At 40.6% G+C, this 18800-nt stretch overlaps 1 protein-coding gene across 1 annotated transcript; it reads right to left on the bottom strand.

Moving 5' to 3' along the window:
- Positions 1–461: 461 nt before the first annotated feature.
- Positions 462–17402, bottom strand: LOC132119649 (uncharacterized). The gene is made up of 17 exons (XM_059529796.1): positions 17126–17402; positions 9309–9624; positions 8119–8341; positions 7984–8039; positions 7827–7872; positions 7544–7644; positions 6712–6826; positions 6304–6345; positions 5720–5841; positions 5556–5612; positions 5388–5445; positions 4923–5140; positions 4050–4106; positions 3901–3943; positions 3662–3745; positions 1820–1858; positions 462–1707 (listed from the first exon to the last, which is right to left on the bottom strand). The coding sequence occupies exons 2-17, from the start codon at positions 9414–9416 to the stop codon at positions 1025–1027; spliced, it is 2052 nt and encodes a 683-aa protein (XP_059385779.1). The 5' UTR covers positions 9417–9624; positions 17126–17402; the 3' UTR covers positions 462–1024.
- Between the last annotated feature and the right edge of the window lie 1398 nt (positions 17403–18800).

Here is an 18800-nt window from a genome sequence, read left to right as displayed (position 1 = left end):
CTGCCTATAAGTATATATATAGGTAGGTAGGTAGCTGAAATACAAATGTATTAAAAAATACACAGCTCAGAAATCTCTAGGCCTACACATAATATGATACAAATGGTTCCAGCGCAGAAAAAAAACTAGCATTCCACCTGCTTTCAGTTCAGACTCATTCTGTAACTTATCTGTGTAATGACATTTTAGTCTGCCTTTTAAAATGCACAATGAGTTAAAGTGGAAGAATTATTATTTAGATTCATTATACCTGACTAGCAGGTAACTTTCAGGCCACTTTTTGTGTGTTTCTAGTTTCTTCAGTTTCAGTTTCTTCTATATTCTCCATCTATTCTGTATTCCACTAATCAGACCATGAAAGACAACTCATAAGCGTAAAACTGTATTTGAGTACAACCAGAGCAATCCAAATGTACCATATAATACAAACTTTCAGTTTTAAAAAAATATATTACATGTATGTATGTATGTATAGCCATACAGTATTTACATATTTGTGTATAGACATTAGCCAAATGCCATTATTTCCATCCCCTAAAAGCTTTGCTGAAAACAGTAACATAAGGGTAATTTCCTTCCAAATACCAGTGAAAATATAGGAGTAAATTTTGTTCTATACTGTACATAGTATGAATATTGTTATTTGGGGAATTTGCATATTTAGTGTTTTCAATTTCTTTACTTCCTGTAGCATCTGTACTGTGTAATTTCTTCATTTATACTTGGAAGTCCTACATGCAGACTTCCTTCTCAAGCAATCCCAGGAAATTTGTCTATATATAAAATAATGTCTATATTATACCATATTCACATAGCACTCCAAGGTTCATCATGATGAGATGGCACACATCTAAAAATCCTTGGCATTTCCAAGCATTCCTATAAAAAACATGGCAACACCAAGGATTTTTTGGACAGTTTTACCTTCTGGTGTTTTTTATTGTTCACTTAAACTGTCCATAGTGACAGATTGTGACTGACAGTCTAAACAATGTTTTGGTGTGATGACGGAGTAAACGACACATCAGTGCTGTTCTTTTTTGAGAAAAACAATTTCCTCTGTGTCTTCCATGTCTAGGCTGAGTAAATCGGATTGAGTGAGCATGGAATCAGTCCTCACCCTCTGCAAAATGTTCTGAACTCCTTGGGCCAACTTCCTCTGTGCCTTTCTCATCCACCACATCTTCTTCAACTTCCCGCTCACATTAGTCGGGTTCTCCAAACACAGTTCCATAAGTAATCCCTGAGACTGTGAGGGCAGTTTATAAAGCAGCAGGCCCCTCAACAGCTTCGGCATGTCATGCTCCTCATTGATGGGAAGTTCATCAAAGTCTAACTGCACAAGGACGAACCGCCGAGCAGCACAACCCTTCTGACGGTCAGCAAAAATGCATCCCAATGCCGAAGCCAGCATATCTGAGGAGTATGTGGCAGGATTGCTTTGTCTTTCCACTGCAATTTTCCAGTACAGCTCGGCTCTCTGCAGTGTTGATGGAGAAAGCACCAGAAGGGCTTTTCCTCCATGTTTCTGGATGTGATCGAGCTTAGAGTGGAGCCATGCTGCTGGGCCGCAAGAACCGAGCTCTGTTTGGTTCCACAGGTCGAGAAATACTCTGAAACCCAGCTCAGAGAGCAACTGGCCCAGTTTACACACCAACTGTGGGTCTGTGGCAGAGGAATGGAGCAACAACACATGTCCCCTCATATCTAGAGAGAGGAATGAAGATTATCATGTATGAGATTATCATAAAGTAAATTAATTCATTAGTCTTCTTGATAATAAGACACACTAATGACTGTAAATAAACACCTTGCATACCTTGAGAATGACATCTTCTGTCCCATTCGCTAAGCGACCCTGCAAGACAGATATAAAAGACTGTAAAATCTCATCAGAGAAGAAGACTTTCTATAATACTTTAAGGAATAGTCTACACAAAAACAAAAATTTGCTGAAAATTTACTCACTATCAGGACATCCAAAATGTAGTTTGTTTCTTCTTCAGAACAGATTTGGAGAAATTTAGCATTAGATCACTTGCTCTAGTGCAGTGAATGGGTACCGTCAGAATGAGAGTCTAAACATCTGATCAAAACATCACAATAATCTACAGTATACTGTAAGTAATCCACACAACACCAGTCCATGTTTGAAAGAAACTAATCCATCATTTAAATTAATTCATTTTGTTTCATAAAGACATTTTTTTTTACTTCAAACCATAGCTTCCATCTAAAAAACAAGTCCTTTTTTATATTGCTTTCTTTCCTCTCATCTGAATCAGGAGAGAAATATGCACAGGTCAAGGATACTATATGTGGGTGGATTTTGATATGAGAGGACATCAGGGATGGACTTTTTCCACTGGAGAAAGCGTTATTATGGATTATGAACTCAATATTTTGGGCAGAAGCAACAGTAATGCCTTTGATGGATTTGTTTCTTACAAACTTTAGACATTAATTGATGGACTGGAGTGATGTGGATCACTGTGATGATTTTATTAGCTGTTTGGACTCTCATTCTGACGGCACCCATTCACTGCAGAGGATCCATTGGTGAGCAAGTGATGGAATGTACATTTCTCCAAATCTGTTCTGCTGAAGAAACAAACTCATCAAACTCAGTAAAATTATATTCCTTTAAAGGCACTAAAAGGATTATAAGACACAGGCAAGGGTAAGATGGGTGAAAGAACACAAAATGTGACCATGGACCACAAAAAAAGTCTTAAGTGTACATTTTTAGATTTTGAGATTTATAAAACATCTGAAATCTGCATAAATAAGCTTTCCATTGATGTATGGTTTATTAGGATCAGAAAATATTTGGCCGAGATACAATTATTTAAAAATCTGGAATCTAAATAAAAATCTAAATACTGAAAAAAATCGCCTTTAAAGTTGACCAAATGAATTCTGTAATGTATATTACTAATCAAAAATGAAGTTTTGATATATTTACGGTAGGAAATTTACAAAATATCTTCATGGAACATGATCTTTACTTAATATCCAAATGATTTTTGGCATAAAAGAAAAATCTATAATTTTGACCCATACAATGTTTTTTTTTTTCTTCTTGGCTATTGCAAAAAATATACCCCAGCGACTTAAGACTGGTTTTGTGGTCCAGGGTCACAAATGAAGAAGGGGTTGAAAAATACAAAGAACATGCTAAGATGGAATAAATGTGTTCTACAAAGATCACCACAAAAATATGTGCTATTCACAGACACACATGAATAGAGCCCTTGAGAGCAGAGAGATGCGAAAAGAATCTGGTCAACATCTCAAAAATCTCAAGAAAAACCCTCAACTGTCTCTCTCACTGTTTAAAATCAAATAAAATTATATTTTTTCTAAATAATGATATTGATTGATCTTATATTAATATTAATATGTTCATATTTAAAGATTAAATACTAAATGATATATAACACATATATAATATTAAATCTAAAATAATTTAATGTATTTGCTAAATAATTAAAATAAATACAGTATATAATTAAAATATATACAGTATAATAATAAAAATAATGGTGATATTAGTTGGGAATATAAGTCATCTCATACATTGTGTTGCAATTTCTTTGCTGCTGAAAGGAAAACATATTACTATATAAACAAAGAGATGCCGCAGATAGCAAAGACTTACATTTGAGAAGAAGTACTCCAAAAGCAGTAAGACAGAGAAGGATCAGCGGCAGAAGAACAAGAAGGCTCCAGTACTGTCGCTTCACTAAAACAACATCAAATGAACCATGAAACAACCGATAACATCTGCCATACTTATATTAGTTTTAGTACATGGCATATCAGTGTGATCAAATGAAAATGAATGGCAGCTTTAACCAGGATATAAATGAGATGTTTTTTTTCTCATCAGACACTTACTGGGGTGTTGACAGTACCGCACAATCTTTCCATCCACTTCAAGCTGCAGATAAAGACACAGACAAAGATGAATGTTTACCATGTTCATTGTCTGTTTGCACTAAATGACTGATGAATGCTGAAAGGAAGAAATGGCAGATGCATCATACCATCACGCAGAGCTGCTGGTGATTCTGAGACCTGATATTCACAAATTTCCCGGATGCCTGCAGAGAGCAAATATCATTAAAGCAAACCGCTTTTAACCAACTGGAAAAACAATTATTAGCTTTGACCTCAGTCTGAGTATTTAATTTCACACTACTTTAAAATGAATGCAAACAAGTTTCCATTTAATATTTAGTTGTTGTGTACCTGAGAGTCAATCATTCAGTTTAAAAAGTCAAAACATTTCTAGTGAAAGGGAGATCACTAGTAAAAATTCTTCTATTTTGCATTCTTTCAATTTTAACATTGCTCAAAATTGTCATTTACTAATTTATTATTACTGAAAAGTTTGATTGAAAGCGAAATAACACCAGAAACTCTTGTATGTTATGTTGCCCTTTTACGTTAATGTTTAAACTTTATTCATGCTTTAAATATTTCTTTTTATTTCATCTCGAAATTTATTTTTGATAGCCTATTTACACCACGGAATGATGGTGTAAATAGACTTTTTTTCATAAAGTCAGAATTCTAAGGGAAAAGTCAGAAATGTTAACTTGCAGTTGTGAGATAAAAAGCCAGAATTACATATTTTTACATTAGTAAATTCCATTAGTATTTATTCCATTAGTATTTATTTATTTATCCTTACCCTTATCCTTTGTTGTACTATTTTTATTTTTTATTTTTTTATTCTAAGGGCATTTATTTCCAGGTTTCAATGAAAAAATCCTAGATTTCAGTGTGGTGTTAAGCGTTTCTATATCCCACTGTTGCAGTAATTCTACTTCCTCAGCCTTATTCCGTTTGTGTCAAATTAAATATTCTGTCTATGCTATGGTCTACACAGGACAGAACATACAATGTATATTTACCCATAGTGCTGTGCTGTTTTCTGTCCAATCATTACAGCATTTCTGTCTGAATCCTTTAACTTCTGCGCATGTCCCATCTGCCTTGAGCTGACATGGCCACGATTCAGCGCTTATCCTGCAGGGCGCTGTTAAATTCCAGCTAAGCACCGGCTCACCATTGTTTGTTTTGATGTGGGCTAAAGACACGGACATGTTGCTCAGGACATTGGCTTTAAATTCTGCCAGTTAAAAAAAAAAAAATGTGGGAAGACGAAATAGATCAAGATTGTGTTGAACATCCTCCATATCCAAGACACTAATGCTAACTTTTTTTTTCTAGAAAAGTTTTTTTAAGAAAATGTTGAAATATTACTTTAAAACCTAATATTTAAAAATACATATCATTTTAAACAATATCATTCTTATCCAGTAAATCATAAACAACTGGCAAAGTCATGGGGTCTCTGAATGTTATTATGGTTTCACCTGTTTCATTTTTTTCAAAGGGACAGATTTCCACACGAACTGAATCATTTTTCCATGCCTGAAACATATGCACACAAACAGGGCAAATTAAAATAATGTAAAAGAAAATATTTACTTATTTTTTAATTTATATGTTTTGAATGTGTGTATGTTTGAAAAGCACAGTACCTGCAAACACATGCAGTATGTGATTGACTCCAGTGGAATGATGTTATCTGACATAAGCTGAGAGAAGAAAAGGTATTGTAAGTTACCACGAAAAGGCAGTACAGTAGAGTCTAATGAGCCCTCAGGCTGTGTGTTATATGAGCATAAAGTGTGAGTTTACTGACCGAGCATTTTCCTTCTCTTCCACGTTTCATACACAGCAACAGGCCTTCAGAGGCTCTTTCATCTTCATCGTCTAAGAGCACCTTAACCACTCTCTCCTCTCTTTTAATGGAGACCCTGGGACCTAAAAATGAAAAAAAGAAACGTGTAGTGATTAAATGAAATTGGCTCATCCACTATGGTCTTTTATTTTACAAATAAGGGAGTCTGATGTCAAATTATAAAAAAGGACTTATTCTCTTATTTCTCTTTAGAAACGCATCTAGTTAAACCCAAAAACCAAATATCTGATCCAAAGAACCTACCATGTAACCTGTAATTTATCTTCCAGGGCTCTTTTTCAATAAAGCACCACATAAGTCAACTCAATATATATATATATATATATATATATATATATATATATATATATATGAAAGGAAAAGTTGCTAAACCAAATGTACTGTAAAGAACCATTAAGGAACTTATGTTTAACTATTCCTAAAGGCCCATTTTAGCACTTTAGGAAATATGGGATTAAATGAGGAAAGCCTTTTTTAAAATATAGATTAAAATGAGAATTTTTAAAAACAGAATCAACACATACCTTTACACAGCTTTATGTCTTTTAGACCTGGCAAGGAACACACTGCCCAGAAAATAAAATAAAAAATAAAATAATAATAATAATTAATGGTTACCCAGTTGTACATGTGAATATTATATATATATATATATATATATATATATATATATATATATATATATATATATATATATATATATATATATATATATAATTTATATAATTTTCGATTCTTAGAATAACATTAAGATGCAACAAGATATATAGATGCAACAAGATATATAAATAAAATAAATAAAATAGAGTTTTGCAGTAACAAAACTTTAAATTGAATTAACACATGTTAGAAACATACCCCTTTAAATACTAATAAGTTAGACCATATGCTGCTGTATATGTGTATTGAGAGCAAGTAAAAAGAATGGCTACCTGTTTTTAATGTAGGGAATACATTAATTTCAACTTCATGTGACTTAGTGAATGATCCAACAGTGATCTTCATTGTTCTGCCAAAGGTGACATCTTTATACTCCACCAGATTCAGCTGCACCACACAAAGCCAAACACTGAGATAACAATCAAGTCACCAGTTTCATGCAAACATACAAAGATTATCTACACCGTCGCTTCAGTCAGGATCTTCTGGAAATTCTGCATTTCTTCACTGGCCTGGCCATTTTACCTTGCCAGAGTTTCTAAAATTATTTCAATTAAATATTAAATAAAATATAAATTGTAAAGTATTTCAAATATTACACTGTAATTACTGGTACAAATAAATAAATTGGTCATGTTGCTCATATTTAATTTTTCTTTAATTTTATGTACAGTACGTATATCCAATCCAGCCTTAAAGATCAGCCCACAGAGGTCTGATTTATGATAGGAAAGTCCTTTATCTAATTTCCTGTTCCCGGTCTAAAATTACCTGCCTTTTAATAAAAGCTCATAAAACTCTCATTATTCTGCATTATCACCAGATCTTGTTTCATTCTTTTATCAACTTGTTTTCCTTCAAATAGCACAGGTTTTTTGTTTCTTTTTGAAACCAACTGATCATAGGCCTCATTGGATTATGAACCTCAGTTTTTGAGTACAAAAATAAGTATTTCAGAATAATTGTGGCTCATATCAATGAGGCCAACAATCGATCAGTTCCAAAAAGAAATACAAAACCTACATGCAAATGGGGGTTGGGTTCTCCAGTTCAAAATAGCCATGAGACAACATGAGGGTTAAATGGTCACAGGGGGACACTCACTATGAGAAGTTTACGACTTGCAGCAGAAGTCACTGTGAAGTCTACTCTCTTGCACCACTCACGCTGCCCTTCTGCTGGTTGATAGCATATTGTAATAGTAGCTACATGAAGAGAAGACAAAGAGGTGAGCTTTAATAGTGCATTTCATGACAGACAATGGTGAATCAACTACTGTCTTTCAGCAAAAGCAAATATAGTTTGAGAAAATCAGTTTTCTCAAAAGAAAAAAGTCCTTTAGCACTATAAACAAATAAAAGGAAATATTTGGATTTTTTAAGTTCACTTGGTCTACCTTGATCTAGCCGGTCTTCAAAGAGAGAGTATTCTTTCTGTTAAAAAAAGAGAGTAAAATGTTATAGGTTGAAATTATAGATTAAATGTAAACTTTTAATTTAAAAAATAAAATAAAATACATTATTTTGAACGAACAAAACACTTACACTTTGACCTTTTGATGTGTCATCTGGTACGGAGAGACATTGTGAATCCCAGTCCCCTGAAATTAGAAAGGTTAGTGTTAACATAAGCCATTGTTAGGCAAACAACTGTAATGTAGTGCTACTGTAAGGACTCACCACTGCTCTCCTCTTCATATTCTGATCTCTCAGTATCTCTGTCCTTCTCATCTTTGAGACCTGGAATAATGCTCAGCTTGATGCTGATCCACAAACAAGGTTTGCAGTCCTCCCCTTGGCAGCACAATTTTGGCTTCACAGCCAAAGAACACACATACACAGGACCAAAGACCACATCAAGAGGTGTGATAGGGTCTGTATCTCTCACACTGCAGTTAAGAGACTAAAAACATACACATACATATTCCAGGTTATAAACAGATCTTGCTTGCTTGTATCTTGAAAAAAAAAATTGGTATTAGCATTTTAATTAACTTTCTTCTCTTCTTTTTTTGACATGCACTAATGATGCAAAATTTGAATAAATTCTCAAAACTATTTTTTGTATATCTATACACAGATGTTCCTATCAGTTCTGGAATTATTATCAGTCTTTAAAACATGTAAAAAATAAAGAAAAATGTTAATTATGTATTCAGGAGAACTAAATTAATCCAGTGAAATCGCTGAAACACTAGCTGATTAAAAAACATTGAACAAAATGACAAAAATGTAACATAAAACTCTGAGGGGAAAAAAAAGCCCCTTTGTTGGCACATGACACTTTCCACATTTGTACACATTTTTATGAAAAGGCATGTTTTGTTCAGGCCACTTGACTTTGCAAACATCTTTAAAAATTAAATGTATACTCGTGTATTTTAGTACGTGTTACTTGATAATTAAACAATTTGAAATAGAACATCAAATCATTATTTGTTAGTTGATTTGTTTAAAATGGCATAAACATACATGTGGTACATTTGTTATCATCTCAGACATCCTTGTTTATCTGTGTTAACTGAAATACTTTTTAAGCAACTAGCATATAATTATATATAATATTGCATAAATTAATTTTATTATTGTTTTGTTTTCTGTTCTATGTGCTGTTTTTGTACTAATAATATAATATAATATAATATAATATAATATAATATAATATAATATAATATAATATAATATAATATAATATGAGTGTAGCCTATGTACTTTAATATATTATAGTGTATATTTAATAGTAATATAGTAAATAGTAAAAGTAATCCTGTATACTAAGCAGTAGATATATTTACCAACACATATAACAAATAAACAAGTAATAAACAAACAAAGAAACATGTTTCATGAATATATATCCTTCTCCTAACCTGAGGGCAGATGACGTTGTTTTCTGGGTTGTGTGTGACTCGTTGCAGTGAACACACACTTCCGCCGGCCAATAGGAGCAGCTGGACTATCCACCCCGTCAACTTCATTGCGCAACAGTTTCGCTCTCGTATCCAAGAGAGAATTAACCGAAACTGGTTAAGAAAAAAATCCTTAAGGTTATATCCTCAGCGATGCTTTAGGAGAACCCAAGACGACCATAGTTCTGATCAGCTCGGACACACAGTCCAAATCCGCCGTCCGGTGCTCGAAAATCGCCGAGCAGCGCGCAGTTACAAAGCATAATGTCCCGGTTGTCTGCAGGGAGATAGAAAACGGTTGTTTTTTTATTATTTCGCGATTCAAACCCTATCGGAATAGAGAGTCTCAGATGTGTGTTCGCTGTGAAGTCACCTGGTTTTCAGTGTGCTCAGGTGTGTCTGTGTGAATATCAGATTGCCAGATAACGTGGGTGTACACGGGCGCTGCACAAGATCCCGGGTCCTATGCATAGGCAGTCCTAATGACTAATGAGTCCAAATATATATTCCAGACTTTTCAAGGGCACTCTCTTCCTTTTGGGTCCTGGTAATCAGTACTGGTTTTACCCCCAGTCCGGCGCCCCTGGGTGTACAGGAGTTCTCTTACGAGAGCTCTCTCGTACTGCGTCTTAGCTAAGACGCTACGGGAAAAGTCTCTTTTCACGAAATACTGAAGCAAAAAATTATCCTTAATTTTGTATTTTTGTAAAGCGCATTTGCAGCAGTACACAGCCATAGGCGAGACGGCTCGTTCGCTCATTGGCTTGTTCTGCGGCAACTGCACAGCTTATCGAGGGCGGGCTGATGCAACATCAGACCAATAAGGGCGCTTTGCGCCCTTCTTGCCACTTCCCGCCGAAACGGGTGTGGCCCAACCTATAAAAGGAGTTCGAAAAGGCTGACTCACCTGATTTTTCATCTCTTCAGCGAAGCTCACGCATCGCTGGATCACGGAGGAAGCAAGCGCCGTCTGAGAAAGCACATCAGCGGGACGAGCCATTCTGATGCTGTTGGCATCGCCGCCTTCCACTGACGTTCCTGCTGCGCTATCCGGCGCCTATATCCTTTCAATCCTTTCAATATCCTTTCAATATCCAAGCTGTTCTTTATGCGTGTGTGTGTGTTCGCCCTGCGTAAAATAGCTCGCGTCTTTTTTAAGATGCCTTCCTGCGGCTCGTCAGAGCCCCACTCAGCAAGGGAGACCGGTACGTCATCTGTGTCTCCTGCCTGGGTGAAGATCATGCAGCGCTCACGCTCGCTGACGGCGGATGCCCCCACTGCGAGCTGTTGCCATGGTGACTCTGAGGACTCGCCTGGCCTTTTTCTCTGAGCCTGCATTCTCCGCTGCGCTGAGGCGCCATAAAAGCATCGCTTCCAGCGGATTCCGGAACCGTCTTCAGCTCAACCGAGCTCGCCGGTTCGCCCTGCTTCACCGGCTCCCCCTGCATCGCTTCCCGGTGGGCAGCGCCCGCTGTTTGCCGGCGCGTCGTCCGAGGAAGTCGATCTCAGGGCCGCGTCGGAGGAAGAGGACACGCGCTCTCTGCTAGCTTCGGGCAGTGAGGGCTGGGCGAGCTCCGAGGATCTCGCGCCTTCTGCTCAGAAGCCCAGCAGACGAGCTGACATCGAGAAGGAGCCGGGGTGAATGCTCATGTTGGCTGCGATGAATCTCGGCCGCGAGTGGTTTGCACCAGCGCCCCCCCTCTCATTCCCGGCTGGATGGTACTTCCCTTTCGGATGAGCGTACTTCTCAAAGCCCGCCTCATTTCTTCCTGAGCTTCACAAAGAGGTGGCGAAGGCTTGGAACGCTCCATATTCAGCGCGAACTCGTTCGTCTGTCTCACTAGCATTCTCCACACTGATGATGCTAAAAACAGGAACTACCACTCACTTCCGCCGGTGGAACAGGCGATAGCGACGCACCTTTGTCCGCCCTCTGCTGGACGGCGGCAAAAGCGGTGTTGCCATCTAAAGCCTGCTGTGTGACGCTGCGTCGGCACTACTAACGATGGCTGCTTCATCGAAGCGCAGGTGTACGAGTTCCGCTGTGCGAGCTCTCACCGGAGCGCGCCGCTGTTTCAGTTCCAGGAATTGTGACTGTCTCAGCGTTTTCTTCAATGCGCAAGCCTGCACAGTTGCCCGCTTGCCTGCACACAAAAGCCGTTATCACAACAGCTTCAGCAACGCAGCTCGAGACCCCCGTTCTCGCTCTACCGGCCGTCGCCCCGCGCCACGGAGACCGCGGCAGAGGATTACGGTGAGGCCGGAAGCCTCGAAGCCATCCTAGGAAAGCCATCTATGCATGCTGCATGACGCTGCGTCGGCACTACACACGATGGCTGCTTCATCGAAGCGCCGGTGTACGAGTTCCGCTGTGGCCGGGCTCTCACCTAAGCACGCCGCTGTTTCAGTTCCAGAGATTGTGACTGTTTCAGCGTTTTTTGCAATGCGCAAGCCTGTACGGTTGCCCGCTTGCCTGCACACGAAAACCGCTGTGCGAGCTCTCACCCAAGCGCGCCGCTGTTTCAGTTCCAGGAATTGTGACTGTCTCAGCGTTTTCTTCAATGCGCAAGCCTGCACAGTTGCCCGCTTGCCTGCACACAAAAGCCGTTATCACAACAGCTTCAGCAACACAGCTCGAGACCCCCGTTCTCGCTCTACCGGCCGTCGCCCCGCGCCACGGAGACCGCGGCAGAGGATTACGGTGAGGCCGGGAGCCCCGAAGCCATCCTAGGAAAGCCATCTACGCATGCTGCATGACGCTGCGTCGGCACTACACACGATGGCTGCTTCATCGAAGTGCCGGTGTACGAGTTCCGCTGTGGCCGGGCTCTCACCTAAGCACGCCGCTGTTTCAGTTCCAGAGATTGTGACTGTTTCAGCGTTTTTTGCAATGCGCAAGCCTGTACGGTTGCCCGCTTGCCTGCACACGAAAACCGTTATCACGGCTACCCAGATATTTCCCGAAAAGGTGTAATTTCTGGTGTCCTGGCCACGGCCGATGGTGCTATAAATGTAGTGACGATGCCCACTGCTCAGTGCCCATCTCCACATATAAGCACATCCCTTCACACAGGGCTCGCGCCCATAAAAGCGACTCAAGTCGATCACGCGCACTACATAGTAGACGTGCCCACTCCTCAGTGCCCTCAATCACTATGTCACACGCGTCATGTGGTTTCTGTAAAAACGAAACCCGTGCACGTTCGTCCGGCCACGGCCGATGGTGCTATAAATGTAGTGACGATGCCCACTCCTCAGTGCCCATCTCCACATGTAAGCACAGCCCTGCACACAGGGCCTGCGCCCATAAAAGCGACTCAAGTCGATCGCGCACACTGCATAGTAAGCGTGCCCACCCCTCAGTGCCCACAATTACTATGTCACACGCGTCATGTGGTTTCTGTAAAAAAACAAAACCCATGCACGCTCGTCCGGCCACGGCCGATGGTGCTATAAATGCAGTGACGATGCCCACTCCTCAGTGCCCATCTCCACATGCACACAGGGCTCGCGCACATAAGATCGACACAGATCGGTCGAGCGCGCCGCATAGTAAACGTGCCCACTCCCCAGTGCCCACATACACTATGTCACATACGGCGCGTGGCTTCTGTAAAAATGAGGCCCGTGCACGTACGCTCTGCACAGGCGGACAGCGAGTTGAAAGTGGCATATGCAGCCCACAGTCACTCGCAGACATATCGAGTCCCACGGGACCTGCTCAGCCTTCCCCCAGTCGGTGAAGCGCCGGGACGGGGTCAAGGAGGAGCGATCTGCCCGCTGTAATCAGCGCGCTCCCCGCCTCAAATGCGCTTTCCGCTGCGGCGCGACCGTGTCGCTCAAACACTGTCAAAAGATGCTGGGTCTCATGGCCTCAGCATCTCCGGTTCTGCGGCTGGGCCTGCTCCGCTTACGCCCCCTGCAGTTCTGGCTGAAGGCTCGGGTGCCGCGCAGAGCGTGGGCGTCTGGCCGGCTGCATTTCAAGGTTGATCAGAGCTGTGTTGCGGCTCTAGCACCTTGGACAGCGAACGGCTGGTACCGATCAGGTGTAAGCCTGGGGACTTCCCCGAGTGTGAAAATGGTGTCGACGGACGCCTCCACTTCGGGATGGGGAGCGCTGCTCGAAGGCAGACCGTCCTTTGGCCTATGGTCAGAACGGGAAAAGCTCCATCATATCAACTGCCTGGAAATGCTGGCAGTGGAGAACATGCTGACGCGCTTTTGTCCCCATATCAAGGATCACCACGTCGTAGTCCGTGCGGACAACATGTCCGTGGTGTCCTACATAAATCGCCAGGGCGGTCTCGGGTCCCGAAACCTGTGCAGGCTGACGGAACGCCTCCTGGTTTGGGCTCAGCGCAACGTGCGCTCGCTGAGAGCAGTGCATGTGCCTGGACTGCAGAATCTGGGTCCAGACAGGCTGTCCAGAGGCAATGTTCCTACGGGCGAATGGTCTCTACACCCGCAAACAGTCCGGCTGTTGTGGGAGAGATTTGGCATGGCGGAGGTGGACCTCTTTGCGTCCCACGAAAACGCTCACTGCCCCGAGTTCTTTTCCAAGAACGAAAGCGCGCTGTCACGGAGATGGCCGTGCTGCCCGCTTTATGCGTTCCCTCCCGTCTCCCTCCTTCCGCAGGTGATAGAACGGGTGAGAGAAACGAGATGTTCAATACTGCTTGTAGCACCTTTGGAAGAACCAACCATGGTTCCCAGATTTGATACAGTTAGCAGATGTCGCCCCGTGGCCGGTACCGTTGAGGAGGGACCTCCTCTCGCAGGCCAGGGGCTCGATTTGGCACCCTCAACCGGAGTTGTGGTCCCTCCATATGTGGGCGCTCAACGGTTACCCGCTGATCTCGCAGTGGGAGTGCTAAATACCATCACTCAGGCTAGAGCTCCGTCGACACGGCGTCTGTATGCCTCAAAGTGGTCGGTGTTCTCCAGCTGGTGCACAGCTCGAGGTTATTCACCCCTTAGTTGTGAGGTGACAGAGGTCCTCTCCTTCCTACAGGAGCTGTTGGATAAGGGCAGAGCCCCATCCACGCTCAAAGTTTATGTGGCGGCCATCGCGGCGTTTTCTGAAACGGCGTCCGGTCAGTCAATAGGAAGGAGCGATTTAGTCATCCGGTTCCTCAGAGGAGCTAGGAGGCTAAATCCCCCCAGACCTCCGTCAGTCCCTATGTGGGACCTCGCGGCGGTTTTGGAGGCCTTGAAGGGTCCCCCTTTTGAGCCTATCCAATCGGTTAGCCTTCAGCATCTGTCGTTCAAGACAGTATTCTTGTTGGCTCTCGCTTCTGTGAAGCGTGTGGGTGATTCGCACGCGCTCTCGGTGAGCCAGTCGTGCTTGGAGTTTGGGCCCAATGACACAAGGGTCATACTCAAACCTAGGCACAGTTATGTGCCAAAATCCCTCAACACATCGTTGCGGGCTCAGGTTATTGCCCTGTCTGCCCTGCCGGTGTCAGGGGAGGATGGAGACTCGAGTCTTCTTTGCCCTGTCAGGGTTTTAAGAGCTTATGTGTCTCGCTCTGCTGCCTTTCGGCAGACGGAGCAACTGTTTGTCTCGTTCGGTGGACGTTCCAAGGGAATGGCTGTTTCGAGACTGACTCTATCCAGATGGATAGTTGACGCCATAGCGTTAGCTTACGCTTCCAGGGGCCTTCAGTGCCCGTTGGGCGTCAGAGCACACTCCACAAGAGGCGTCGCCTCGTCGTGGGTGTGGTCTACTGGGATCTCCTTGCAGGATATATGTATGGCGGCAGGTTGGGCCTCGCCGTCTACATTTATCAGGTTCTATAACCTGGAGGTCCCCGCCTTGCAAGCAAGGCTGTTGTCGGTATAGTCGAATCAGGGCCCTGAGGGGAATTCTGAGTTCACGAGTGCTATGCGCTGCCGACTGTTATATGGGCAGTATTGCGTAAGACCCGCATTGCCACATTGGTCAGGCCTTGCCTCGGCTGTGTGATGTCATATTGCCGCATCTACGGATGCTGCTAGATATAGGACGGAGGGCTTTTTGCCTTTTCTGTCCTGGATTCTCTGTGAGTCCCTCAGGTGACTGTGCACTGTAAATCCTGGGCGTTGCTTCAGGTTTATTGGTGTGTGATCCCTGCGCGCACGGCGTTTTACATTGGGTTCCCGTAGCGTCTTAGCTAAGACGCAGTACGAGAGAGCTCTCGTAAGAGAACGTACTCGGTTACTAAACGTAACCTCGGTTCTCTCTAGAAGAGCGAACGAGTACTGCGTTCTCTGCCGTGCGCACGATTCACTCTGGTTCGCTTCGGCGATGAAATAAATCAGGTGAGTCAGCCTTTTCGAGCTCCTTTTATAGGTTGGGCCACACCCGTTTTGGCGGGAAGTGGCAAGAAGGGCGCGAAGCGCCCTTATTGGTCTGATGTTGCATCAGCCCGCGCTCGATAGGCTGTGCAGTTGCCGCAGAACAAGCCAATGAGCGAACGAGCCGTCTCGCCTATGGCTGTGTACTGCTGCAAATGCGCTTTACAAAAATACAAAATTAAGAATAATTTTTTGCTTCAGTATTTCGTGAAAAGAGACTTTTCCCGTAGCGTCTTAGCTAAGACGCAGTACTCGTTCGCTCTTCTAGAGAGAACCGATGTTACATTTAGTAACTGAGTATGTTCTGTTTAGCCTACTGCTCTGCCTTGGAATGCCTGGATTTCCGACAGCCTACATATTAAAGGCAAATGAGTTTTGCTCTGACTTGTACATTTCCACTCTAGTTTACTTAACATTCAAAGGTAAAATTCCAATAACGCTAAATTAATAACATTCCCTCAATGTTTTCTCAAACATTCAAAAAGGGAATGTTAGCAAAATCTTTTTATGGTGTGTTCAAGTCCCACATGAACGCAACCACAAAGTCACTAGCCTATTACGAGTGAGAAACTCTGAAATGTCCTTAAAACCCAAGTGTCCGAGTGAGTGGAGTGTCAGTGAAAAAAAGATATGCAGCGTCTGTATTTACGGTTAATTTGTTGAAATTAATAAAACTATAGGCATATATTCTAAATTATATATTGTATAATTACCATAGAATATTGCATTATTATTTTTACATCACCTTCACAAATGGAATAAAAAAATAAAATTAAAATAAAAAACACAATGATGCACATTCTTTATTCGTCATATGGAAGAAGTAGCCAAAAATCATTGAATTTTATCTAGAAAAGTCACATCGCCATCTTGTTCAGACCAGTGTGACTTGAACTCACCTGACGTCGTAATACGAACTTCCCAAGAGGACTTGAATGCACCACAAGAACAAGTTTTTGTTTACTGGTTTAGCACTTGTTACTTGATATTTATACAGCTCAAAAATTAGACATTAAATTTATTTATATATATATATATATATATATATATATATATATATATATATATATATAGTTTAAACTTATTACATGTGTTTTAAACTACATTTTGAAAATATTTTCATTTCTTAGCATCTCAGAAATGCTTATCTGTCATTGACCCTCATTTATTTTTAACTGAGACTACTCTTTCAATACTTTCAAAGCCTCTTCATAATTATATTGCATTACTGGATTTCAGAATACAAACTGACACTAGGATAATATTACTTTCTTATGGTAATAAAAATGACAATTATATATATACAGTATATATATATATATATTTATATATATATATATATATATATATATATATATATATATATATATATATATATACTGTATATAAATGCTCGCAAACAAACCAAAATTACATTAGTTTGAACAAAAAATGTTACTTACTGCCCAGTGGTCTTAATGAGGAGTTTTAGAAGCACTGCAAAGTATAAAGCCTCAAATGGCTTTGTTGCCTTTGGCACGCATTTATTAAATGAAAGAGTGTGTTTACTTTAAGTGTATGAGAGACTCACCCCTCCCAGCTGAAAATCAAAACACAAACACACACACACACACACACACACACACACCAGCACCAGATTGCTCTGTGGAAGAAAACCTCAGTGGTAAAATGATATTTGTGTGCTCATAATTAACAGAGCTGTTGTAAAGGATAAGAAGTATGATCTTGCTTATTTGCAGCTTCATAAAACAGTAACCAGGAAACTGCCAGGTGCAAAGTTCCCTGTCTGGATCATTCACTGTAACCGAGTGAATTTGTTTAACAGCTCTGTTTCATGTATCATGGCAACTGGTTATAATAATTCACCTGGAATTAAGAGTCACTGTTAATAACTGACAGAAACTACCCAAAACAGGGAATAACAGAGATCATCCATGCTTCTTTTAGAAATAATAAGGCTCAAGGTTTGCTAAGCAATTATAGTTATTAATAGAAACACCCTTAAAAGGTGTTGTCAAAAGGACAATAGCAACTATGACGTTGGCAAGTTACAATGTTGCAATGTGTTTCATGTGTTACTGTATAAATGTACTGTATAAAGGGGAAAAATAGCTAAAAATCTAGGCTGCTTAATTGCAGCTTGTGTTATCACATGCCCACTATTTAATGATAACCTGCAAAAAAAAAAAAAGACTTCACTTAGAGATTGCAAGTAAATTTCACAAAGAATAACAAAGAAATGGCAAGTGACACATTGAATTAAATGTTACAATTTTAAAGACTGAAATATTTTTTATTGTTTTTTTTCTTTTTTTTTTCAGAAATCGAATCCCAGATATAAACGTATATACTAGCGTATACTTTTTTCACTATAATGTCCTGTATGAAGACAAAACAACATGAAAATACTCTGCTTTTACTGAAAACCTTCATATGTAAAGCTATTCTTATTAAAGTCTAATTACACAATTTAATTTGACTGAATCAACCTGACTCTATTTAATAACACCAATAAAAGTAGGTTGTTGTTGAAACTTTGGTGGACATTAAATAAAGTACATGCATATTCTGCTTGTTCAAGGAATGTCTTATGACTAGCTGAGTCTTTCTTAAACAAGCCCAAAAATAAATCTGAATAAACAAGTTGGTTAACATTCTTTCACTTCTTTAGCTCTACTTTGGAAAAAAGGTAGAGGCATTTCTGAGACCTGCCCAGTCACATTCAGTAAATGCTTTTGTCTCATTGAAAAAACTCATTTAATGCTTTTAACACAACAATGGTGCCTTTAAAGGTCTATAATATATGGTTTATGTGTTTATGTCTCTTTTGTGTAAGAAGAACACTGAGTGAATATTTAGTGATGTTCTTTAGTTATAGGCAAAGGTTTTCTTGTTTTCTCTCTTAAAAGAAAAATAAAATCAACATTATTCAGCCATCATAACTCTACATCTTAATATTAAGAGCATTAAATTGTAACAGATGGATTACATTTTTACTAGAAAAATATATTTAAACTCAAATTGCTTTTTTGTGTAGTCAGGAGGCATTTCATGTCAACAGTAAAGTCACACAGCGCCCCCTACAGACAGAGTTATGATACAGTCCAACCACAATCA

Source organism: Carassius carassius, chromosome 38, assembly GCF_963082965.1.
Source record: "Carassius carassius chromosome 38, fCarCar2.1, whole genome shotgun sequence".
Lineage (NCBI taxonomy): Eukaryota > Metazoa > Chordata > Actinopteri > Cypriniformes > Cyprinidae > Carassius > Carassius carassius.
Note: the sequence above shows the minus strand (reverse complement) of the source record. Positions and strands in the feature narration are given on the sequence as shown.